General features: G+C 51.0%; 1 protein-coding gene across 3 annotated transcripts; it reads left to right on the forward strand.

Annotated features, from left to right (window-relative positions):
• Nucleotides 1-25,093, forward strand: Sgsm3 (small G protein signaling modulator 3). Of its 3 annotated transcripts, none has more exons than XM_090328779.1 (22): nt 1-84; nt 18,972-19,082; nt 19,329-19,414; nt 19,645-19,711; nt 20,088-20,290; nt 20,437-20,544; nt 20,841-20,984; nt 21,246-21,441; nt 21,674-21,819; nt 22,120-22,344; nt 22,527-22,581; nt 22,664-22,791; nt 22,877-23,032; nt 23,145-23,199; nt 23,302-23,351; nt 23,517-23,669; nt 23,751-23,821; nt 23,924-23,972; nt 24,051-24,136; nt 24,269-24,402; nt 24,492-24,552; nt 24,651-25,093. In XM_090328779.1, the coding sequence occupies exons 2-22, from the start codon at nt 19,076-19,078 to the stop codon at nt 24,667-24,669; spliced, it is 2,199 nt and encodes a 732-aa protein (XP_090184905.1). In that variant the 5' UTR covers nt 1-84; nt 18,972-19,075; the 3' UTR covers nt 24,670-25,093. The 3 variants fall into 3 exon arrangements, with proteins under 3 accessions (XP_090184905.1, XP_090184904.1, XP_090184906.1); XM_090328778.1 differs by having other exon boundaries at nt 24,280-24,402; XM_090328780.1 differs by lacking the exon at nt 20,841-20,984 and having other exon boundaries at nt 24,280-24,402.
• The last annotated feature ends 14 nt before the right edge of the window (nt 25,094-25,107 follow it).

Genomic DNA, 25,107 nt, shown 5'->3' on the forward strand with positions numbered 1-25,107 from the left:
GAGGGGCCGCTGCGCCCTGACTGGGTGCGAGCTACGGATCCGCCAGCCCGACCCGGGATTGGCGCTGAGGTGGCCGCGGCGCAGGTGAGTGCCTTGGACCTCGCACCCCTCTCCCGGGAGTGGGGGAGTGCGCAGCGGGGCCTGCGGGAGGCGCCGACGGGGTGAAGGCTCTGCCCCCGGCCCGTGGGGCCCGGCACGGGACGCCGCACCTGCGCCCGGGGGCGGCCGCCGCCCCGGGGCGAGTGCGAGGCCGCGAGCCGGGGCGTCCAGCCGGCGGCGTGGGACGCGGCGCGGACGCCCGGGGTCGGACCCGGGACGCGCGCGCGGACTGCGGTCCCGGCTGGGGCGTCGGGCAGCTTCCCGCCGGCCCGTTAGAACTGGGATTCTCCCACTCAGGTGCCGAGCCCGAGGGCTGCGGGGCTCCGGGGTATTCTAACATCGCATCCGACTCCTGAACTCAGGTGCATAGCCAGGCCCCTCCCAGCACGTGGTCCCGAGCTGGAGGGGCACCGGGCTGCGCCCCAATCCAGGGCTCGCCGGCCAGGCCCCAGAGTGCCGGGCGGACGGCAGCCTGCTTCCTCACGGACGGTGCTGGCCACTCAGTTTGGAGTCGTGTGTGTTCCCCGCCGTTCCCCGCTTCTTAATCTCTTAATGAGCTCGGAAATTTGGACTTCCGTTTCCTTTGTTCCACGTATCGGTGTTCTTCTGGATGAATTTGTAATTGATTCTGAGAACAAGTCGGTGTCATGGCTGCCTTGGATAACTTCGTGAGTTGGGTGTTGGTTTATTTTGGTGCAAGGATGGAAACCAGTATCTCCCTCAACCCCTGAGTGTAGCTCTTTCATCTACCCTCTTCCCAACCTCCCTTCTTTTTTCTTGTTTTTTTTTTTTTTTTTTTTTTTTTTTTTTTTTGCCAGTCGTGGGGCTTGAACTCAGGTCCTGAGCACTGTGCTTGGCCTTTTCTCAAGGCTGGATCTCTACCACTTGAGCCACATCACCACTTTCAAATTTTTTCTATGTACGTGGTACTGAGGAATTGAACCTGGGTCTTCGTGCATGCTAGGCAAGCCCTCTACCACAGAGGCCAAACTCCCAGCTTCCTTTTTACTTCTTCTTTTTTTTTTTTTTTTTTTTTCTGGTACTGGGGTTTAAACACAGAGCCTGTCACTTGCTCAGCTTTTTTTCTGGTTATTTTGAGGATAGAGACTTGAGACTTTTCTTCCTGGGCTGGCTTTGACTATGATCCCCTAGGATTACAGGCATGAGTGAGTGACTGATACCTAGCTCTTGTCACTTCGATGGAAAAGTGAACTGGGGTTCTACCTGGTAGAAATGAGCCTGCTAGTAAAGTAAAATAATCATCCCCACTTTGCTGGCTTCGACTCTTAAGCAGTATTCTGCGTCATGTGTGTTTTCTCTCACTTCTCAATGAGGGACTTGGCAGGTGCCCAAACTGTTGTACCTTTGGTGATTCAACATCACTTTCATGGGCTTATTCTCCAGACTGTCTCTGCTTCTCAGCTGGAAGCAGCAGTAATTTTCCACAACAGCCATTCATGAGCTCATTCAGACTGCCCCAGGAAATGGGACTGTCACAAAGGGGGAGAAACACAGAAAAAATAGAGATCCTGTGGAGATCCTGTTTTGCCGTCACATAGGCAGTTGATAGGAGATCTGGACTGGGCATAAGCTAGATGGGCAAGGTTTCTACCTGAAGTAATCATTGACAGATTTACTGAATGGCTTGTTTAGCAAGCTCTGTAATTGTTGCTGTCAGCTATAGATATTCTCTGTTTACATATGTGTGAATTGAAACATAGAAGCTAATGATTTTCTCACACATACTGTGACAGAACTAAAATTCAGATTCAAGTCTGCCTGGCTGTAAAACCTATATTCTTTCTTTTTACCAAGTCTTGCTATATAACCTTATGGGCCTCAAATTTGATATCTTCCTGCCTCTCTATTCCCAAATACTGGGATTATAGACATAGCTTTTGACTGTGTTGTATAACCTTATCAATAAATTCAACAGATATGTTCAAATCTTTAAGTCTTTCTCGTTCTGTGTGTGTGTGTGTGGTATGTGTGTGCATATGCCTGCATGTGTGTGCTGATTCTGGGGCTTGAACTCAGGACCTGGGTACTGCCTCTTAGCTTTTTTTTTTTCCAGTCCTGGGCTTGAGCACTGTCCTTGGACTTTCTCAAGGCTAGCACTCTACCACCTGAGCCTCAGCACCACTTCTGGCTTTTTGCTATGTATGTGGTACCGAGGAATCGAACCCGGGTCTTCATGCATGCTAGGCAAGCACTCTACCACTAGGCCAAACTCCCAGCCCCTGCCCCTTAGCTTTTTTGCGCAAGCCTAGTGCTCTCCCAACTGTGCCAAAGAACTGGGCACCATTGGCTCACACTGTAATCCTAGCTACTCAGGAGGCTGAGATCTGAGGATCACAATTCAAAGCCTGCCCCAACAGGAAGGCCCATAAGACTTTTATTTCCAATTAGCCACCAGGAAACTGGAAGTGGCTCTGTGATTCAAAGTGGTAGAGCACTGCCTTTGAGAGGAGAAAACTCAGGGACAGTGCCCAGGCCCTGAGTTCAAGGTCCATGGCCAACAATAACAAGAACAATAACAGAGCCACAATTCCCATTCTGGCTTTTTGGTGGTTAGAGATAAGTCTCACAGATTTTCTTACCATTATCCTCAGATCTCAGCCTCCTGAGTAGCTGGGATTACAGGGATAAGCTACTGGCATCCCTCTATAGACTTTTTTTTTTTTTTTTTTTTTTTTTTTTTTTTTTTTTTGGCCAGTCCTGGGCCTTGAATTCAGGGCCTGAAAACTGTGCTTGAGATTTCTCAAAGCTAGAGGCCTACTACTTGAGCCACAGCACCACTTCTGACTTTTTCTATGTATGTGGTATCAAGGAATTGAACCTGAGTCTTCGTGCATGCTAGGCAAGCACTCTACCACTAGGCCAAACTCCCAGCCCTAGACTTATTTTTAAAAAGCAAACTCTCTTCCTCTCCATTAACTCCTTCCTGTGTCTCTATCTGGCCTCCATTTTCACCATTCTTGGAAGTGCCTTCATAAATTCCATTCAACCATTTATTGAATCGCTGCTACATAGTCCATCTTCTAGACTTAGAAAGCTTAGGACAGCTTTTCCCCTGAGGCAGTTTAGTCACTAAAGAGAGGGAGGAGGAAGCTGATAGAAATCAATATGGTATGTTAAGTACTGACTAGAGGCTGTAGTCTTTAGTCTTAGGAGTTAGAGGCAGAACACTTCATTGAGATGGTGGCAGTGGACTGCCAACAGACCAAAACCCTAAATTGCTCTAGAAGTAGCATAGCAGTAAACCTCCTTGCTTACTCATGTACTCCCAGGGAGAAGCTGTTTTTCCCTAGTGAAAGATAACATGTAGGCTTTGGAGTCTGACAGCCTAGGAACTAGGCAACCTGTACTACTTTGTGATAGCAGCTGTTGTGGGAGTTTATGAAAGTGATTCTTTGTCCTGGTCACACCCCACCACCTCTGTCACCTACATCACTGCAGTGGTAGGTGATAGTCCTTGGGGGCTGAGTGCGTGTCTCCCCACCCCCCCACCCCCCCACACACAGGGTAGGTCTTAGCAGAAGTGTGACTGGAAGAATACTGAGCTGTTTCCAGCATGGCTTTGGAACTGAGTTGGACAGCACCACTGACTCAGTTCTCGTATTTGAAAAACTAGCCCATTACTTGGTGATCACCATTCATAAATTAGGAGACATTCATCTCTTTAGTAGTTACAGATGGCCATTAAATGTGTCTTCACTCCTAACATTATGCCTGTCTCCCAATTATATACATATTCTTGTTTCTCTGCTTTCTAAGCCTTGGCGGTATATATGTTATGCTTATGATTTTCTCTTTCCTAGTGATGTAAATTACTTCAGAAGGTTAACAACTTTGGAATCAGTGTATATAGCTTTCTCAGTAAGAATAGTATTAAGATTGTGATTGTAAGCACTATTTGTTACTATGAATCTTTTTTTTTTTTTTCCAGTCCTGGGCTTAAGCTCAGGGCCTGAGCACTGTCCTTGGATTTTTCTCAAGGCTAGAACTCTACCACTTGAGCCTCAGCACCACTTCTGGCCTTTTCTAAGTATGTGGTACCGAGGAATCGAACCCAGGTTTTCGTGCATGCTAGGCAAGCACTCTACCACTAGGCCAAACTCCCGGCCCCTTGTTACTACAAATCTTATTTTAAACTTAAAGGCAAGTCATGGCCCATGCTTGTAGTCCCATCTGCAAAACAGACCTCAGGAGTTCAAGGCCAGCCTAGGCTGTATCAGCTCTCTAAAGTCTTAGGAAGGGCATCATTTCCAGTTAGGGTCCCAAACTTCCATTTTTCCTTAACAAGAATATGTGATTATGCCTGTCTGTATTCTACTTAGCCTTCTAACAATTTAGACATGTTGTGGCAGGTCAGTATAGGGAATTGAATCCAAGGCCTCATGCTTGCTAAGCAAACACTCTACCACTTGAGCTGTGTCCTGCTCATTTTCCTCTTCTTATGTTTGAGTTTCATTTGTAAATACCCTTAATTTATATGACTTGAGGATAGGTTAAAGTCCAAACCTTTTGTGTGTGTGTGTGTGTGTGTGTGTCTGTGTGTGTGTGTGTGTGTGTGTGTGCCGTTCTTAGGGCTTGAACTCTAGGCTTGGGTACTATGCCTCAGCATCTTTTGCTAACACTCTACCACGTGAGTTACAGCTCAAGTTACAGCTTTTTGCTGGTTAGAAATAAGAATCTCATGGACTTCTCTGCCTGGGCTGGTTTGAACTGAGGTCCTCAGATCTCAGCCATGAGAGTATTTAGATGGTGCCCAGCTTACTTACTTTTTTTTTTTTTTCCTTTTTTAGTGTTGAAAACTATAGGAGCTAAGAGCACTAGCACTAGTTCAGCTTCTGGCTCTGTGGGGGCTGGTAGTTCCCTTGCTGGTATGTACAAAATTCCTGTTGGGTCCCCAAAACTACAAAAACAAAGTAAGTCCTGCTTTAAACTACATCAGTTATATAGCTTTGTGATATCTTATTTTCTTCATCTCTATAAGCAAGATACCAGCATTACTGCTTATACTAATAGCTGATAGTTGGAAGTGTTTATTGTATGTACCTGGTTTTATTCTAAGAATACTGCTTATGTTCACTTGAAATTGTCCTAACACTATATATTCTTATTATAAAACCTGTGCCTGTTTACAGTGGCTAAAATGCTAAGTAACCTGCTCAAGGTCACACAAGTCAGAGGTGGAGCTGGGATTTGAACCAAGGTAGTCTGACTCCACAGTTTGTAATTTCCTACTTAATAGAGTTATTTGAAATATCTTTTAAATTGTGTGAAATGACTATAATAGGCATTTAGTAAATATTAATTATAGCAGTTAACTTTGAATAATTTACAAAATGTTTTGATTTTTTTTTTTTTTTTTTAGCCAAAACTAGGACTTGAGTTTGGTACCATTCATTGGTTAGCACTCTGTAAGGAAGCCATGCCTCCAACACCTTAAAGGGTTAGTTATTTTTCCTTTAGTTATTTATTTATTTATTTTTGGACATAGTTTCTTATTTGTCTTAGAAACAGCCATCTTACAGGTAGGAAACCGAGGCCCAGATTTGGTCATTTGCCGTACAGGAAGTGTGAAGGCAATACCCTGAATTATTGCAACCCTGGATTATTTGACCTCATATTTCAGTACACTTTAGTGTGTAAATCATTTGGCATTCAGTCCAGATTCTTCTCGGGGAATCACAGCTCAATTTCACTTTGGAAGAGTTCATCCCTTCCCACTATGTTGGTGGGATCTTGGCAGGACTCACATTAGACTAACACATTTGAGCTTGAGGTTGAACGGCAGCTTCTACGTAGTAACCATCAACTGACTTCTAATGTCTAGACAGTGGAGCTGCTGTTTGTTTTTTCAAGAAACTGTAGTTACAGGTTAGTGTGAAATGTTCCCCTGTTGGGAGCCAGAGTGGAATTCCCCAGCAAGGCTCTGCTATTCGAGGGCTTTGTCTCCAGTAGATGCAGTGTTCAAAGAAGATTTTGGGGAAACAGTTGGGTCATGAGAGCTCTGATATCATGGATGGATGAATCCACTATAATTCAAAGTCTGTACCTCTTGGGAGGTGGAAATACTGTGGAAGGGAGGTTGGATGGATGGGAGGAAGTCACACTCAGGTGTGTCTTTGAAGGGTAGATCCTGGGCATGGTCCGCTCCTGTTTTACTTCTCTCTGCTTCTTGGCTGCCATGAAGTAAATTCTGCCTCTGCCACACATTTTTGCCACCATGTCTCAACTGAAGTCTAAAGTGATAGATGGATCTAGCCAACCTTGAATTCCTCTGAAATCATTCAAAGTCCCAGGGGCACAGCAGCACTCAGAATAGGAATCCCTTCTCTGAATGAATTCTAGAGGAAGAAAGAAATGAAAAACAAGGGCCCGGAGTTTGGCCTAGTGGTTGAGTGCTTATCTAGCATGCACAAACACCCGGGTTTGATTCCTTGGTACCACATATGCAGAAAAAAGCTGGAAAGGTGCTGAGGCTCAAGTGGTAGAGCTCTAGCCTTGAAAAAGTCCAAGGACAGTGCTCAGGCCCTGAGCTCAAGCCCAGGACTGGCAAAAAAAGAAAAAGAAAAAAGAAAGAAAGCTAGCTAAAAACAAAACCCTAGCTGGGCACGGAGGCTCATGCCTATAATCCTAGCTACTCAGGAGGCTGAGATCTGAGGACCACAGTTCAAAGCCAGCCTAGGCACTAAAGTCTCTTGAGACTCTTATCTCTGATTAACCACTAGAAAACTAGAAGTGGCACTGTGGTTCCAGGGGTAGGGTAGTATCCTTGATCTGAAGAGCTCAGGGACAATGCCCAGGTTCTGAGGTAGAGTGGTAGCCTTGAGCTGAAGAGCTCAGGGACAGCGCCCAAGCCCAGAGTGCAAGCCTCATGACCACCACCACCAACAACAAAAACCCTAGCCAAGTACAGTAAAGCCCACCAGTTATTTTAACTCTTCCTTAAGTGGCATTCCCTCCAGTCATGTAACAGGAAGTTCAGGGAAACTCAGCAGTGAAGCACAAACATTGACTTTGGGTAATTTAAATCATGTAATATAGGAATGTATTAGAAGGATATGGGGTGAGTACAAAACTAAGGAAAAGCTGAAGAACTGGATTGTATTAGTCAGGCCTTTGTTGCTGTGACAAAATATGAACCTAAGAAGCATCTTAAAGGAGGAAAAATTTACTTCCACACCGATGCCTTCATTTCCCTCTCTTTGGATTCTAGTGTTTCACAATTAGAAGCGAAGACTGGCTCCTTCTAAGGAACCCAGTGTCCTGAGCCTGCACACCTAGTAGAGGACAAATGGGTGGGGGGTGAACGCAGCTAGTTGATGACAGCTGGATGGTGACAGTTGTCTTCTCTTTGTGGGCCCTTCAGTCTTACTTGGCTCAGGACCTTGTGTGGAAGTGTATCCCTCAGTGAGGTAGTTGGTTTTTGGTTTTTGGTTTTTGGTTTTTGGTTTTTTGCAATAGTGGGGTTGAACTCAGGGCCTCACACTTGCTAGGCAGGCACTTTATTGCTACACTTCCAGCCCTTTTTTCCTCTGGTTATTATTTATTTATTTATTATTTTTATTTTTTGCCAGTCCTGAGCCTTGAACTTAGGGCCTGAGCCCTGTCCTTGGGCTTTTTCCCCTCAAGGTTAGCACACTGTCACTTGAGCCACAGCACCATTTCTGGCTTTTTCTTTGTATGTGGTACCAAGGAATCAAATCTGGGTGTTCGCGCATGCTAGGCAAGCACTCTACCACTAGGCCAAACTCCTGGCCCTACTCTGGTTATTTCTGAGATGGGATCTCCATTCCTGACTGAACATAGACCTAAGCGGCAATATGCCTCTAATTTTTACTTCCCTCAATGAGTTATTAAGTAAATATCTGACTGTTTTGTGAAGTCTTCCCATATCAACTTGTAGTTATCTCCTCCTTTATTTGAACTCTGATAAAATTTGTGGCCCATCCTCTTGTGATTGATTAACTAGGCTTGAGTTCATATATATATATACACACACACACACATATATATATACATACATACATATATATATGAATGAGAATTTCACGGAGCCAGCTGAGTGCAGTGATGAAGAGGATTCAACTTCCCGGAGCTTCCCACTGGTGAGGGAAGACAGGACAGGTGGCTGGGTGAATGGATGGGGCGCAGTCTGCGTTAGTAGGCACAAGTAACTGGCAGGAGGAAGCCCTTGGCAAAGCTTCACTAAAGTGGCATTTCAGAATTGATCACTGAACAGTGGGTAGAATTTAATTGGGAATATGAGCCAGCTCTCAAAGCAAAACAATAAAAAATGAAGGCTCAGAGAATGTGGAGGTAGCATGGCTGTGGGGGAAATCAGAGCTGGGAAAAGGGGTACATGGTGTTTGCAATCACAGCTGTGTTTCAGGGCCACTGATCCACTTGCTTGCCTGCCTGCCTCTTTGTTTTTTAATCTACCGCTTGTTTGTTGAGTGGAAAGATAGTGAAAGGCACAGAAATTCACTGCTAGTTCTCTCCAGTGGCTTAGGACATGACAGTGAGGCTGTGGAAATAGAATATGAGAGGTGCTTTAGTAGCCCAAAAATGTTGCCTAAACTTTAATATCTGAATGTCTCAGAAGAAACAGGAAAATACAGAAGAGCCATGCGGGCTGGAATAAAGGTGAACAATAGACAGCACCGCGGTGACAGGCTGTCAGCCGAGCTACCCAGTGGAAAGTCAGAAAGGCCCAGGGGACAGCGGGCGTGCGGATCTGCAGCATTCCTGTGTGGAGGAGGGATGGATTCCCCTAGGGGTCCACTAGGGACAGATTTGGTAAATGAGTGAACTCTCTGCATGCCTACTTCCATGGCACAGATAAATCAGATTGCCTCAGTCAGCCCTTTGGAAGCTTTATTTTCCTTAAAATTCCCACGTGTATTTTCAGAACCACCCGAGGGTTGAGTAGGTTAGCTAACCCTACTTGTCTCACTTTGACTCCCCAGGGGACCAGGCAGCTCCCCATGGGGCGGGGATTGCAGGTCCTTGCTAGATGTGTCTCATGGTTGCCTTCCTGCTCCCCATCCACACACTGGGGCTGAGGAGTAGAGGATTGATCCTGGAGGGATCCTGGGAGGTGACGTCGGTAGATAACTGCAAATGGTTGCCATGAAGGCTGAGAGGTCACGGCTGACAACCTGAGCCACTCCATCTAGTAGGAGCCACTTCTCCCCGCAGCAGGCAGGAAGGAGGAACCTTCACTTGGCTTGGGGAGGCCTGGGGAGGCTCCTGTTTGCTTGGTTTGTGTTTCCACCATTACAAAACCAGGCCATGAGTCTTACCTAGAGGAGCACTGTATCTCTGGTCATAAAGGTAATATTGACTGAAGGTAGGGACAGCGTCCCAGCCGTGGGCCTGTGGAGGAGAGGAGCTCGAGGGGGAGAGACAGTGATTCATGGGGTTGCTTTGCATTTCTGCTCATGGCAATTGTAGTAGAAACCTTTGAGAACTTTGTTTTTTCCTTTCTTGCACTGTCAGAATTTATTGAATAGCAGTATGTCCTCAAGTCATATCCGTTTCTTTTGGCTTTAATTCTGCAAGTACAGTCAAGTTCACTGGATAGCCCTAAGCCATTGGCAATATAAGTTCTTTGGTTCTGGTCTTAATTTACAAATTTTTATCACTTCAAATCAAACCTTACACATCGCACAGGAATAATATATAGGTTACTGACTGCTAAGAAAGGGTTAAAGTGGCTGCAGGGTTCAGAGAGCTGAAGATGGCAAGAATGGATACAGTCAGTGCAGACACATCTCTGGAGGGGACCAGATTCCGGCAGTAAGGCAGCGCTGGGAAAAGGAGGCGAGCCTGGCCCGCCAGCTGCCTGTCATGGGCAGAGAGGCTGCCTGAGGCTGGAGCTGGGGACTCGGGCAGGGCCTGTCACTGTGGTGATCTTACAGGGTCTTGGAGAATCAGCATGATGAGGAGGTTGTTTGGGGTTTGTTTTTGTTTTGTTTTGTTTTTGTCAGTCAGCAAGGCTGTCGCTTTACCATTTGAGCCACAGCACCACTTCTGGTTTCCTGGTGGTTAGTTGGAATCTCAGGGACTTTTCTGCCTGGAGCTGGCTTTGAACCTCCATCTTCAGTTCTCAGTCTCCTGAGTAGCTAGGATTACAGGCGTGAGCCACGGCACCCGGCATGGTTGGGAGTTCTCAGGACTCTGGCACTGGGAGATGTGAACATGAAATATGGAATAGATGATGAACCAGCTCCGGAAGCCTGCCCCACCCAGCTGAGCCTGCCCCACCCAGCTGCCACATGAGGGGCAGACAGGGACGAGGTGTCAAGGCTTCATTTAGCAGCCTGTTCTGAGAGGAATCGGGAAGGTTCCAGAATCCGACATAAGTGCAGACACACTATTGCTGGCACTTGAAGCCTGTGTTGTAGACACAGGTTGGTGTTGAGAGAACAGGCCTACAAGGTTGACAGGGCAGTCAGGTCAGGCAGGGTGTTCTGAGCCAGGTTAACAGGTTAAGGCTTTTCTAAACCAGGGAAGAAAAACAGTTAAAGAGAGCAAGGAAATGTCTGGTTGCTTTCCCTCTCCCCCCACCTCAATCATGGGGCTTGAACTCAGGGCCTAGACACTGTCCTTGAGCTTTTTTTACTCTAGGCTAGCATTCATAGCACCACTTCTAGCTTTTTCTGTGTATGTGGTACTGAGAAATCAAACCCAGGGCTTCATGCATGCTAGGAAATTACTCTACCACTAGGCCACACTCCCAGCCCCACTCCCAGTTTTCTGGTGATTAATTAGAGATAGAAGTCTCACAGACTTTTTTCCCCAGACTGGCTTTGAACCTTGATCCACAGATGCCAGTCTCCTGATAGGTGGGATTACAGGCATGAGCCACTGTTACCCAGTTTGACTGGTTGCATTTGTAAAAGATTTCTGCAGCTAAGAGGTAGAGCAAAGAGGCAAGGTAGCAAGACTGGAGACCCAGACCCCAGTTAAGAGACTCAGAATGACCATGGCCTCAAGAAGTGGTCAGATCTAAGTGGTTAGCAACAGGTTAAAAGAGAAGAAGGTTTCAGGAGACATTAGGAAAGGCCTGACAGGAAGAAAGCTCCTTCACACAGGACCATCTGGCTGGAGGAAGTGGGTGGACAGATAGTAAGGGCCATTCCAAAGGCCAGGGCCACGAGGGAAGACCAGATTCATGAGGAGAGCTGATGTGTTGACTTGAGGAGTGGGAAGTTTGAAGAAAGAGCCAGTTGGATGTGCTAGTCTGAGATTCAGACCGAAATAAAATGTGTCTGGAGGGTGGAAACCAGAGTCACGTGCCAAGCTCGAGCACAGTGGAGCCACTCCAGGACAGTGTAGGGAAGAGGCCAGGGGAGGAAAGCCAGCGCTGGCAGTGCCCAGAGGAGGAGCTGGGTGCTGCAGGTGCCGTGAGCAGGCAGCCATGTTGCCCCGGGAATGAGCTTCAGAGGTCCGTGGTGTGTTAGCTATGCCAGCAGGGAAGTCAACATGAAAGGAGAAAACAACTTGACAAGGGCCATTTCAAAGCCTCACAGCAAGTCATGTGCATCTGTGGGGGGAGGGGCGGGCAGGGAAGACCCAGGCATTGTACCAAGGAGCCCGAGTTCTACATGAGACCTTCTGGAAGTTTGGCATCCCCTCCGTTCACCAGTTAGTGCCTGCCATGTGTGAGGCACCGCGAGGGAGAAAGAACCAGGTAGAGACAGGAAGCCATAAAACCTAAATGTTGAAATGTAGCCTCTGTTTTTTAAAGTAGTAGGAAACAAGCCAACAAAGCCTACAGTGCTCAGTTGAAATCACTGGCAGTCTCAATTAGGGGTTCTCGGGCTGAATCTGTACCCTGGATAATATGAGATTGTAAAATCCTACCAAGATTTTTCTCAAATTCTAACTTATTTAATCCTTATAACCCTGTAAAGAAAGAATGGCATCCCTACTTGGGGATGTTTTGTGTAATTTGACCTCGAATCATATAGGAAGTTCTTATGAGAAGAGCATAGTTCCCAGAAGATACAGGATGCCCAAGGAACTGACCTTACAGAAACACAAAGCCCGGATTGACTTAACGTGGGCTCGCCATCTCACGAGACCAAAATGACCTTGAACTCAATATGGAGTCAAGGATAGTCTCAAACTCATGATCCTCCTGCCTTCGCCTCATAAGTACTGGGATTATAGGCCTGTACCACCACATCCAATCCAAATAGTCCTTTTCTTTAAAAGTGTACATATCCTCTCCCAGACCCCTAGGTCACTTTATTCTTCATATGCAGCTTCTTCCCTTGTCTTTGAATTTCTCTTTCCCATCCTCTGTTCACCTTGCCTCTAAGTTTCAATGACTGATTTTTGTGTGTGTGGGTTCCAGTGCTGGAACTCGGGGACAAGATCTGTCCTTGAATTGTGCAAGTTTAGCAGCCTACCACTTGAGCCACAGCTCTACTTTGTGCTTTTTAGTAGAGAAGAGAGTCTCATGGACTTTCCTACCTGGCCTGCCTCTGATCCTCTTGTCTTCAGAGCTGAGCCTCTTGAGAAGTGGCAGCAGAAGCATCTGTCAGGGCAAGAGAAGCAGCCACAGCTCTGGGTGAAGTAGACACCTGGAGACAGTGAAAGCACACCAGCTTCAAGATGTCAGCCATTCTTCAGTGATTATTTAGACTTCTTACAAGAACATGAGAAATGAGGGCTGTGCCTTTAGTGGTTTAGGAGATTTGAGCATTCTGTTTGCTCAGATGTCACTTTCAAGCCATACTGCCTTCTGAAGCATTAGTTATAAATGAGAGGAAGGGGTCCACTTCACAGGTAGACCTGAGCTATTTGCACATCCCTGTCTTCAGTTTTTGCTTTCCTAGGTTTTATAGAAACATCAAACGGTGTGAAAGGCTTGCAGTGGTACACGGTGGTCCTTGGTGGCTGAGCGCAGCTCTTCCCCTCCTGCATGGCTTCAGTGTAGCTTTCACTTGGTAGTATTAAGGTTTGGATGCAGGGCCTTCTGCCTGTGCCTGTCCTGGGGCTTGAACTGAGAGCCTACCTGCTGTCTCTGAGCTTTTTTGCTCAGGACTAGCTAGCACTCTACCACTTAGAGCTCTACCTCCCACTTTCTGGTGACCAGTTGGAGATAGGAGCTCCACAGCCCTTCCTGGTCTTCAGATCCCAGCCTTCTGAGTGGTGGAGGGTTGCATTGCAGCCCCACTGTTTTTTACTCATTTGCTTTTGAGATTAAGATCTCTCTTCCTGTTCAGGCTCATACTTGGGCTGCATTCTGTCTAGTTCAGGCTTTCTGCCATTGTTGGGGTGACAGGTGAAGGTCATTTCATCCAACTTTCCTCCCCTGAGATGGCATGTCCTGGATCCACCATCTTCCCAGGCTAGGATTTATAGGAGTGAGCCATTAGTGTCTGGAAAGGAGGATGCTTTCTTATGTAAATGTTCTTGAATTGAAATTGCATTTAATTGATATATCTAACACACATACTACCAGAGTCACCTTTATTTTCAAGTTTCTTTTTTGAAACAGGGTCTCCCTATGGAACCTAGGCATCCCTGTCCTGGAACTTGCTCTAAAGCTTCAAATTTGCAATCCTCCTGCCTCAGCCTCCTCGGCTGGGAATACAGGTGTGTGCCACCACACCCACCAATTTGGTTTGTTCTTTCTTGTTGCTAGTGATCTAACCTGTTAACCTATCAAACCTATTCCTTAGGCAAAATTACACCCTGAACAGTTTTTAGTGCATGCACTATATTCTTAGCTATCTCCACTCCAGAGCACCCACCATCTTGGAAGAGCCTTGCTTCTCTGTCCCCTACCTTTCAGTTCCTGGACACAGTGGATCTGCTTCTGTTTCTATAGCTTTCCTGTTCTGAACATTTCATGTAAATGCAGGCTGGAGGAGAGTGGTACACACTCATAATCCCAGCTACACAAAACCACACGAAAACTTGTGCCTCTGTCCGGAAAAATAATGTATGACAAGTGGTAGAATACTTACCTAACAAGTGGGAGGCCCTGAGTTTCAAAAAAAAAAAAAAAATCACACAGTAGGTGGCCTTTGTCTAGGTGGCCTAGATTGGCTTTTGTCTGGCATCATGTTCTCAGAGCTCTTTTTGCTTAAAGCTAGCACTCTACCATTTTGAGCCACAGCACCCCCACTTTCAGTTTTTGAGTTGTTAATTGGGGATAAGAGTCTCAAACAGGGCCGGGAGTTTGGCCTGGTGGTAGAGTGCTTGCCTAGCATGCATGAAGACCTGGGTTCCTTTCCTCAGTACCACATACATAGAAAAAGACAGAAGTGGTGCTATGGCTCAAGTGGTAGAGCTCTAGCCTTGAGGAAAGCCCAAGGACAGTGCTCAGGCCCCGAGTTCAAGCCTGGACTGGCCAAAAAAAAAAGAGTCACAGGACTTTTCTGCCTGGGCTGGCTTTGAACCACAGTCCTCAGATCTCAGCCTCCTGAGTAGTTAAGATTATAGTCATGAGCCACTGACAACCGAGCTAAGGCTCCTTTTTATGTTAAGTAGTATTCCATTTATGGTTACTCTGCATATTTCTATTCATTCATCAAGTGATGGACATTGGTTCATTTTTTTTAATTTTCTTTTATTGTCAGGGTGATCTATAGAGGGGCTCCAGTTACATTTGTAAGGTAGTATGTTATTTCTTGAACATTTCCCTTCCCATGTTTTTCTCCCACTTTCCCTCCCCCACCCAAGTTGTAAAGTTCATTTCTAACATATTGTCTTGTGAATATGGCTGTTACATTGGTTCACCCTTAGTTCTTTGTCTCATCTTATTTTTCCCTTCCCTTCTCTAATTCAAATAAACAAATGTATATATAATACACCAGGTACCAAAGTCAGATAAAGTGACAACAGGATAAACCATAAGGGGGGAAAAAAGGGGGAAGGAAATAACTTCACACAGTACATTAAAAGCAACAACCACAAAAATAAACTCTTGTTTCCATATCCTAGAGTTCATTTCATTTGGCATCATCCTATATAGTCAGTGAACATTGCTGGTTCATTTCTTTTTCTTTTTTTTTTTTTTTGCCAGTCCTGGGCTTGAGCTCAGGGCCTGAGCACTGTCCTTGCACTTTCTCAAGACTAGAGCTCTACCACTTGAGCCTCAGCACCACTTCCACCTTTTTTCTATGTATGTGGTACCAAGGAATTGAACCCGGGTCTTCATGCATGCTAGGCAAGCACTTTAACCAGTAGGCCAAACTCCCAGCCCCTGGTTCATTTCTTTTGAGCATTATAAATAATGCTGCTGTGAACATTTGTGTACATATATTTTGTGATGTAGTCGTTGAGTTATTGATAGAGCAGTTCTAAACTGAAGTTTAAAATGCTCTGAAGTCTGACTTTTTTTAATGCCTGCGTGTTCAAAAAAGTTTGGATTTTGGAGTTCTTTGGATTTTAGATTAGGAATACTCACCCAATAAAATCAGATATCAAAAATATGAGAAAGTCTGATCTCTGAAACACTTTATCAAAGAAAATAACTTCAAGGCCAGGAGCGTGGCGTAGTGGTAGAGTGCTTGCCTAACATGCATGAAGACCCAGGTTCAATTCCTTGATACCATATACATAGGGAGAAAAAAAAAAATGATGCTTTAGCTCAAGTGGTAGAGCTCTAGCCTTGAGAAAGCCCAAGGACAGTGCTCAGGCCCTGAGGTCAAGCCCCAGGACTGGCAAATAAATAAATAAAAGAAAAAGAAAGAAAAAAGAAAAAGAAAACAATATCAAAACTTGAGGCCATCTTAGATGTCTGGAGATACTTTAGTGTCCTCATAAATTCTTCCTTAAAAAAAACAAACGATTATTTAAGTAGAGCACTAGTGGCTCAATAATTCCAGCTACTCGGGAGGCTAAGATCTAAGGATTGATATTCAAAGCCAGTGGTCAGGAAAGTCCATGAGACTCTTACCTCCAAGTATCCACCAAAAAGTGGACAGTGGAGCTGTGGCTCAGGTACCAGCCTTACGTGAAAAATGGCTGACAGGTGTCTGTAGAAAGCCACCTGCCTGGCAGGAGCTGCCTTGCCATATTGTCAAGCAACGTGGACTGGGCGGGAAACCACAGGGTGGATACACATTGGAATGTGTGTGACCCTGTACACCTGCCACCACACACTGGAAAGCACACCTGCAAATTCGCAGTACTTTGTGAACAAACTGTCTGCCAAAGATTTGGCCCAGGAGGGAGGGACATCGTGGAGGCAGCCTGTGGACCTGTGACCTGTGCCTTCCATGTTTACCTTTCCTTCAGAGCAGTGTCTGCCTTTTCATGGCTTTTCTCAGTGTCAGCCTGTCTCTGTACCCTTTGACAAGAGCAGGCAGCCAGTGTGAGATGACGTGGCTAACAGCTCCTGCCAAGTCCTGATGGCTGCTTTCCAGGTTTCCAGAATGGCCAGAGGCAGAAGGACCTGCCTGCCCAGCCTCCTGCTTATGTGGCTTGTGGCTTGGATCCTCTAATTTCCAGTTTATTGAAAATTGTGTAGGGACCCTTCTCCCCAGGCTTCTCCCCTCTACTGTGCCTCCTGTAATCCTGCTCCTTCCTCCTGCCTTCCTTCTCCCTGGCCCCAGCCAGGCTCTACCCTAGCTGTTTGGCTGCTGCCACTGCCTGCCTGGTCCCCTTCCTGCAGCCAACCAGGACCCGATCTCTCCCTTCTAATCTTTGCTCTGACGTCAGCGGGCTTTTCTGATCGTGTGGTGTATGAGCCCCCCATCCTCCCCTTCACTTTGCCTTGCATGATTTCTCATACAACTGCTGTCCTCGCCATCTGGTTTGCTTTCTTGTCTGACTTCACTACAGTTTAACAGCCAGGCCTCTTTTTCACTGTTTCATTGTGGACTTGGAATCTGGCCCAAAGCTCACAGTTACTACTGAATGAGCGGGAGGAGAGACACAGCTGTATGTGTGCAGAGAGTGCCTTCCAGCCTGTGTCCTCCACAGCAGAAGTAGTTAAGTTCATTGCCTCCGTTTCATTGCCTTTTTTCTACCCTTCTAGAAGAAACAACCGAACTGTCATCTTTGGGGTCGTAGGTAACGAGGAATCTGTCCTCACTTCAACTCTGACATGTGGCGTTGAACCACCCGAGGGTGTTTCGTGCGCTGTTGTAGAAGAGCGCCAGCAATTTCATGACTTCCATCCAAGGCTCACGGCATCAACATATTCTCTTCATTACGGGAGGATGTTTCCTCCCTGGAACTAGTTGATTGATTTCTCTCTTCTTTCACACTGAGCTAATCCTTCTCACCCAGAATCCCTAGCATCAGAACTGGTAGCTGGCACAGCCACAGCTCCTCTCTTTTTTCCCACACTCATTTTATAGTCAAAGCGCTTACCCAGATACATAAGTCAAAAATTTAGTATTCAGAAGACAGCCTAGCAAAGCAACCCCCCCCAAAACCCCACAGGCTGCATTTATATTGAAACTCAAGTTGGTGATAATAGTTTCCGCCTCTGTGAGACAGGATTGGAAATAGGAACTAAAAGATTAGGGATGACTTTCTCTATTTTTTTTTTTTTTGCCAGTCCTGGGGCTTGAACTCAGGACATGAGCACTGTCCTTGGGTTTTCTCAAGGCTAGAGCTCTACCACTTGAGCCACAACACCATTTCTATGTATGTGGTACTGAGGAATCGAACCTGGGTCTTTGTGCATGCTAGACAAGCACTCTACCACTAGGCCAAACTCCCAGCCCGAGATATGATTCCTTTTATGTGTATGTGCCAGTCCTGGATCTTGAACTCAGGGATTGGGCTATGAACCACAAGTCTACTTCTGTATTTTTGTTGCTATTTGCCCACCTGCCTATCTGTCTGTCTATCTATCTATCTATTATTTTTATCAGTTCTGGGGCTTGAACTCTGGGCTTTGGCATGGTCCCTGATTTTCTTTGTTATGGCTCTACCACTTGAGCCACAGTACAGCTTCCAGCTTTGTGGGGGGGGGGGGGTCTTGGGTCTTGCTTGGCCTGGGTTCTGACCCTGAGCTCTTCAGTTCAGGGCTCCCACCCTACCCTTGAACCAAGCCCTATTTCCCATTTTCTAAAAGTTAATTGGAGATTAGAGTCTTAGGTCCTTTTGTACCCAGACTTTCTTTGAACCTTGGTCCTCACATCTCAGCCTCCTGAGTAGCTAGGATTACAGGTGTGAACCACAGGTTTGGCTTCCAGTATCTTTTACCTGTGATTGCCCTTATACATCTCTTCTTTGAGGAAATGTGTATTCTGATCTTTTGTCTTTTTTAGTTAGGCTGTTAGTCTTATTGTTGATTCCTTGGTTTTATTTACTTATTTATTTTTAGTAAGAGGACAAAAAGGGGAGGTTCAAGACGTGATGGGGAGATATCTACAATTGCAGTTTCTGACTTGGCCCTCACCAGGGCATGCATGGCATGTGTGAGGTGCTGGCATGGCCTCTGGCATCAGAGACAAGAAAGGCACGGGTGCGCTTGGGTTGGGGGTGTGGCTGAGTGATGGAGTGTTACTAGTGCACTCGGAGCCCCAAGTTTTAAGTCTGGCATAACCAAACAAAAAATATTTCAGTGCAGGGAAATGGCCCCCTTGTGTTTAAAGAAGCATGGAGTGCAGTAAACATCTGATTCTCCTTGCTTGGCTCCCAGAGCCAAGATCCTTAGTTGTGCAGCCTCTTCAGAACGCATCCTCCCAGACAGGATGCCTGCAGTTGGGGGCTTATTTCTTTCAAGTCCTCTCTTGGTGTCCCTGTTGTCACCTGAAAAAAAGAAAAGACGGGGACCGTAAGCAGACAGATGCCCAGTGACGTCCTCTGTCCCGGGAGGCCACCCCAGCCGGGCCCTGCCACTGAGTGCCGCCCTTTGCTTTCCTATGGCGCAGATGGTTCGGGAGCCAAGGCAACCTGGGGAGCCACCCCGCCGGCGGAGACCCCAGCCTTGAGCTCTGCCCTTGCCGTGGAGCGCTGCCCACCACTGCTCAGCACCATGTCAGGTACCAGAGGGGCTGGGGGGAGGCTAGATGAAAGCATGGAGAGGGGACGGGCTTCAGGCTATCAGGAAGTGACTGAAAGGAGCGCCTGGCTCTGTCTCCAGCACACCTCGGGGCTGTGTTCACACACACCTCGAGAGCTCCTCCACTCCTTCCCCTCCCGCCCCTTCCCTCTCCAGCCCTGCTCCTGGAGGGGGAGGGGCATCTGAGCGTTATCTCTGTGTTTTGTCCTGATTGCCCCTTCTGTAGGAAGCCATGAACCGTCTGCCAGGGGCCCCTTCTCAGCCCTGACTCCTAGCATCTGGCCCCAGGAAATCCTGGCCAAATCCGCACAGGTAAAGCTGCACTGCACTCTACCTCCTGCAGGCCTTCTACGTGATGTGCCCCCTGAGGAAGAGGCAGAGGAGCATTCAGAGGCAGGGCCGTCCCGCGGGGACCTCCCGGGGCTGCGCATGGCAGCCTGGCATCTGAGTAGAAATGCAGCAGCCAGCGGCGCGGTGGCATCTGTTTGGTCACTGGCTCCCGCCGGGGCTGCATTACACTCTTCCTTTCTAACTGCTTCTAGCCGGAGGAGTTGGCTGAGGAGCTGGAGTTCTGCTACGATGAGTTTGGTTTCCGTGTGGACAGGGAAGGTGAGATGCGTGGTCATGCTAAGCTCCGTGGGGCTGAGGAGCGCCACGCTTGCTGCCAGTCAGAGGGAGCTGCCCACGCGCTTAGCACATCAGAAATAGAGAGAAGGATAAACTGAGGACAGAACCCACGGCCATGCAGGCTGGAGGTGGGGACAGAGGCTGCGCTGTTGGCAGTAGAGTGGCTGTGGGGGCTGAGAGGGAGGAGGCTCCGGCCTGAGCCCCTGGAGAGTGGGGGTGTGGTGACTTGGGGGGCTGGGGCAGAAGAGCAGCTCAGCGGGGTCCAGGGTTTGAAGCTGTAGGGAGCCCTCGCTGTGGTTGGGGTGCTGTGGTTGGGGTGGGGGCCTCCTCCTCCTCCTCTGCTCTCTCCTGGCCCAAGGTGTGGAGCCGGGACGCCCGCCAGCCGCGGCCCCCCTGGAGGAGGACGCCCCGCAGAGGCTGCGGTGGCAGGCCCACCTGGAGTTCACGCACAACCACGACGTGGGGGACCTCACCTGGGACAAGATCGCTGTCTCCCTTCCCCGCTCCGACAAACTCCGCTCCCTTGTGCTGGCTGGCATCCCGCACGGCATGAGGCCACAGGTGAGATGCCACGGGGCCCATGCGGAGCGCAGGGACCCACACGGGGACCCAGGGACCCACACGTGGCCCAGGGAACCTACACGGGGCAGTGGGCCTACACGGGGCCCTCGGGTGAGAGACCTGGCACAGCCCCGGCTCCTCCTCAGCTGTGGATGCGGCTGTCGGGAGCTCTGCAGAAGAAGCAGAGCTCGGAGCTGACGTACCGGGAGATGGTGAAGAACAGCTCCAACGACGAGACCATTGCGGCCAAGCAGGTGAGGCCCTGGCCCGGGCCCAAGGAGCTGCCCTGGTTGGGCTCCTTCGTGGCACAGGGGGAATCGTCCAGGGGTCGAGAACATGGATTCAGGTCTCGGAAGTGTCCGTGTGATTTTAAGCACGGCTCAGGCCTTGGCCACATGCACTTACTCCAAGCGTTGGGCTCCCCGTTCCCGGTGAAGGTCTTGTGCATGTGTACTCAGGAGGGGAGGACAGGGAGCGCCCTCCGGGGACAGGCCCCGGGGCCTGCCCCTGCCTCTCACGGGCCTGTGGGGTTGGTGCGGGCACCTGACAGATTGAGAAGGACCTGCTTCGGACCATGCCCAGCAACGCCTGCTTCGCCACGGAGACCAGCATCGGGGTGCCGCGCCTGCGCAGGGTGCTCCGAGCGCTCGCCTGGCTCTACCCAGAGATCGGCTACTGCCAGGGCACAGGCATGGTGAGCCTGCCAGGACCGCCACCATGGGGCTGTGACTTTGCTCTTCAGGACAGTAGCATGGGATGTAGGGCTGGGTCTGGGAATCCACAAGGGGTCAGAGCAGCTGCTTCTGTCAGGCAGCCCTGGGGCCTGGCCCGAGGTGAGCTCTGCGCAGCAGCCCAATTAGTGTGCGCTGCAGGCTCTATGGGCCTCCCTCCCTCCCCCCTTCCTCCCCCTCCCTCCCTCCCTCCCTGGGCCTGAGGCCTCCCCTGGCCCTGCTAGGTGGCCGCCTGCCTGCTGCTGTTCCTGGAGGAGGAGGATGCCTTCTGGATGATGTGCGCCGTCATCGAGGACCTGCTCCCAGCCTCCTACTTCAGCACCACCCTGCTGGGCGTCCAGACGGACCAGCGGGTCCTGCGCCACCTCATCGTGCAGTACCTGCCTCGCTTGGACAAGCTGCTCCAGGAGCACGACATAGGCAAGGCCTGGCCCCCCTCCTTCTGAGCCCCAGGCTCGGGGCTGCCGACGGGTGGAGCTCCGAGGCTCCTGGACAGCAGAGGGTGGAGAGCCAGGCGGTGGGCATGAGCACAGGGTCTGCGGTGCCCATGGTCTCCCCCACCCCCTGCGCCTCCTGCTGCTCTGCAGGAGGTGGCAGGCCGCCCGCTGCCAGGCTGACTCTGGCCTCCAGTGGCTCTGGTGTCTGTCCGCAGAGCTCAGCCTGATCACGCTGCACTGGTTCCTCACGGCCTTTGCCAGCGTGGTGCACATCAAGCTGCTGCTGCGCCTCTGGGACCTGTTCTTCTACGACGGCTCCCTTGTGCTGTTCCAGGCCACGCTGGGCATGCTGCGGCTCAAGGTGCGCCCCGACCTCCAGCAAGAGCGGAGCCTGTGTGCCACCTCGCAGGCCAGGCAGTCTCCTTGGGGTTGGAACCTGAGGGTAGGGTGGCAGTGGTGGGGACAGGGCATGGACATGTTCCTCTCCCCTCAGCAGCAGACTGTGGGCTGAGCCCTGGTTCCTGCAGAGGAGAGAGAGAGACAGACAGAGACAGATACAGAGAGAGTTTTTCCTAGGCCCAGAACAGATTGGCTAGGTCAAAGCACACGGCTCTCTGGAGACAGTGAGGTGCCAGCCCCCACTCCTGCCCTCCCTGGCCAGGAGGAGGAGCTGATCCAGTCGGAGAACTCAGCCTCCATCTTCAACACGCTGTCAGACATCCCATCGCAGATGGAGGACGTGGAGCTGCTGCTGGGGGAGGCCATGCGGCTGGCTGGCTCCCTCACGGACGCGGCGGTGGAGACGCAGCGCCGCAAGCACCTGGCCTACCTGCTCGCGGACCAGGGCCCACTGCTGGGCTCGGGCTCCCACCCCAGCCTCTCCCAGGTACACTGCCACAGGGGCTCCACAGGCTCGGGCACCAGGGTGGGGTGCCCAGGACCTGGCATGGGCACAAAGCGACCCCGCCCTCTGTCGTGCACCCCTAGCTTCGAGCTGGGTAGTTTAGGAGTGGGGCAGCCCGGCCCCGAGCTCACTGCGCTGCCTGGTCTCCTCCCCGCCCGCTGCAGGTCATCAAGCGCAGGACCCAGCGCAGGAAGTCCGCCATCACCTCCCTGCTTTTCGGTGAGTGCCGCCTGCCTGCTAGCCGCCCTCCCTCCTCACGTGGGGCAGTTGGGGGCTGGGACCCCAGCTTTGTGTCCCGCAGGAGAGGACGACCTGGAGGCCCTCAAAGCCAAGAACATCAAGCAGACAGAGCTGGTGGCTGACTTGCGCGAGGCCATCCTGCGCGTGGCGCGCCATTTCCAGTGCACAGACCCCAAGAACTGCAGCATGGTAAGCGGCCCGCCCTGCCCGCCCTGCCCGCCCGGCCCGCCCTGCCCGCCCGGCCTGCCGCTGACGCCTTCCTCCCCGTGGGCAGGAGTTGACCCCAGACTACAGTATGGAGAGCCACCAGCGGGACCACGAGAACTACGTGGCTTGCTTGCGCAGCCACCGTCGCCGGGCCAAGGCCCTGCTTGACTTTGAGCGACACGACGATGACGAGCTGGGCTTCCGCAAAAATGACATCATCACGGTGTGTGGGTCCCCCCGCCAGCCCTCGCCCCAGCCCTCCCCTGCCAGGGCCTCTGCTCTGGATGAGGGCGGCGGGTCGCGGGCACTGAGCAGCACTCTGCCCGCCTCCGCAGATCGTTTCCCAGAAGGACGAGCACTGCTGGGTGGGCGAGCTCAACGGCCTGAGAGGTGAGGGTCCCCCGCCCTTCCTCCTCTGCCCTGTCCTCGCTCGTGGGAGGGGGAGGTGGTACAAGGGGACGTGCCACCCCACAAGGCCACCTCCTCCCACAGGCTGGTTTCCAGCCAAGTTCGTGGAGGTCCTTGATGAACGGAGCAAAGAGGTGAGAGGGTGTGCCAGCCGTGCCCACCTCAGCCCCTGCTGCCGCAGCACCCTCGTAGCTGGGCTCCTCGGGGCCGGGGGCCAGAGCCTGTCCTGGCTTGTGGCAGGGCCGTGCGGAAGGGGACAGTGGCAAGTGCTGGTTTCTCAGACCAACTCCCGTGGGCAGTACTCCATTGCAGGGGACGACTCTGTCACAGAGGGGGTCACCGACCTGGTCCGCGGGACCCTCTGCCCAGCCCTCAAGGCTCTGTTTGAACATGGACTGAAGAAGCCGTCCCTGCTTGGGGGTGCCTGTCACCCCTGGCTGTTCATTGAGGAGGTGAGTCACAGAAGGCCCTGCCCCTCGCTTGGCCCCGACCTGGAGCAAGCCCCGCACTGCCCTGTGCCCCGTCCATCGCAGGCCGCAGGCCGGGAGGTGGAGAGAGACTTCAACTCCGTGTATTCCCGCCTGGTGCTCTGTAAGACGTACAGGTAACTGCCCGCCTGCCGCCGGCCCTCCCGCCAGGACCCGTGCAGGGAGGGAGGCCCGAGAGCCCGGCACCCCGGGCAGTGCTGGAGCTTTGGTCCCCTCAGGTTGGATGAAGATGGCAAAGTCCTGACCCCGGAGGAGCTGCTCTACCGGGTAAGGGGGCCTCCCTGCCGCCCTCGGTGGAGCCCGGGCAGCTGGTGGGGCACCGCTGACAGCCTCGCCCCTCCCCAGGCCGTGCAGTCTGTGAACGTGAGCCACGATGCGGCGCACGCACAAATGGACGTCAAGCTCCGCTCACTCATCTGTGTGGGGCTCAAGTAAGTGTAGAGGGGGTGACAGAGGGGCCCTTGTGGAGATGATGGGGACGCTCTGGTCTTGACCCAGAGGGTGCCAGAGCCCCAGAGGCAGGTCAGGAGCTGCCCGGGGCCGCGGGCCCGCCCTCCTCCCAGCCTGTCCCCAGTGAGCAGGTGCTGCACCTGTGGCTCGAGGTCCTCTGCTCCAGCCTACCCACCGTGGAGAAGTGGTACCAGCCCTGGTCCTTCCTGCGCAGTCCTGGCTGGGTCCAGATCAAGTGTGAGCTCCGGTGAGACCCCGGCTCAGCGGCTGAAGGGTGGCTCGTGGGGGCCCAGGACAGAGGCCCAGAGTGACCCCCGCCTCCCTCTCACCTCCCAGCGTCCTCTGCTGCTTCGCCTTCAGCCTCTCCCAGGACTGGGAGCTCCCCACCAAGAGAGAGGTGTGTGTGCAGCTCTGCCTTCACTGAGGGCGGGGCGTGGGGGTGGTCATGTGAGTGCCGTGCCAGCCGTGACTGAAGAAGGGCTGTGGTACGCGCAGGAGGACAAGCAGCCGCTGAAGGAGGGGGTTCAGGACATGCTGGTGAAGCACCACCTTTTCAGCTGGGACATCGATGGCTGACCCGCCTCCAGCGGCCCCAGGGCACCCACCCAGCCTCCTCCAGCCACCAGCTGCCCAGCAGTGCCTGGTTCCAAATGGAAGAGGGGCCTGCCCTGCTCTGGAACAGGGCTAGAGTAGTCTAGGCCCTCGAAGCTGGGGGGTTCAGAGTTGTGCCCCCCAACCCCGCTCCAAGCCCACACTGTTGGCCAGAGCAGTAGGTAGCTAGCTGCCTAAACTTTAAGGAAACCTCGGGTGCCAGCTGCCAGCTCTTGCCAACCACAAGCCCAGTGAGGCGTCCTGAGCTGCACCCCATTGTCTCTGCTCAGGAAGGGGGCAAAGGCCTCCTGACCTCCGTGGTTTGTAAATAAACCGTCTTTGTGAGAGTGCCTCGCGTCTT

Source organism: Megascapheus bottae, chromosome 2, assembly GCF_031878675.1.
Source record: "Megascapheus bottae isolate mThoBot1 chromosome 2, mThoBot2.hap1, whole genome shotgun sequence".
In the NCBI taxonomy this organism is placed as follows: Eukaryota; Metazoa; Chordata; class Mammalia; order Rodentia; family Geomyidae; genus Megascapheus; species Megascapheus bottae.

Coding starts and splice junctions, on each gene's coding strand:
- Sgsm3 (XM_090328778.1), top strand. Junction 20,985..21,245: donor ACTGCCAGGGCACAGGCATG/GTGAGCCTGCCA, acceptor TGGCCCTGCTAG/GTGGCCGCCTGCCTGCTGCT. Junction 23,973..24,050: donor CGGAGGAGCTGCTCTACCGG/GTAAGGGGGCCT, acceptor GCCCCTCCCCAG/GCCGTGCAGTCTGTGAACGT.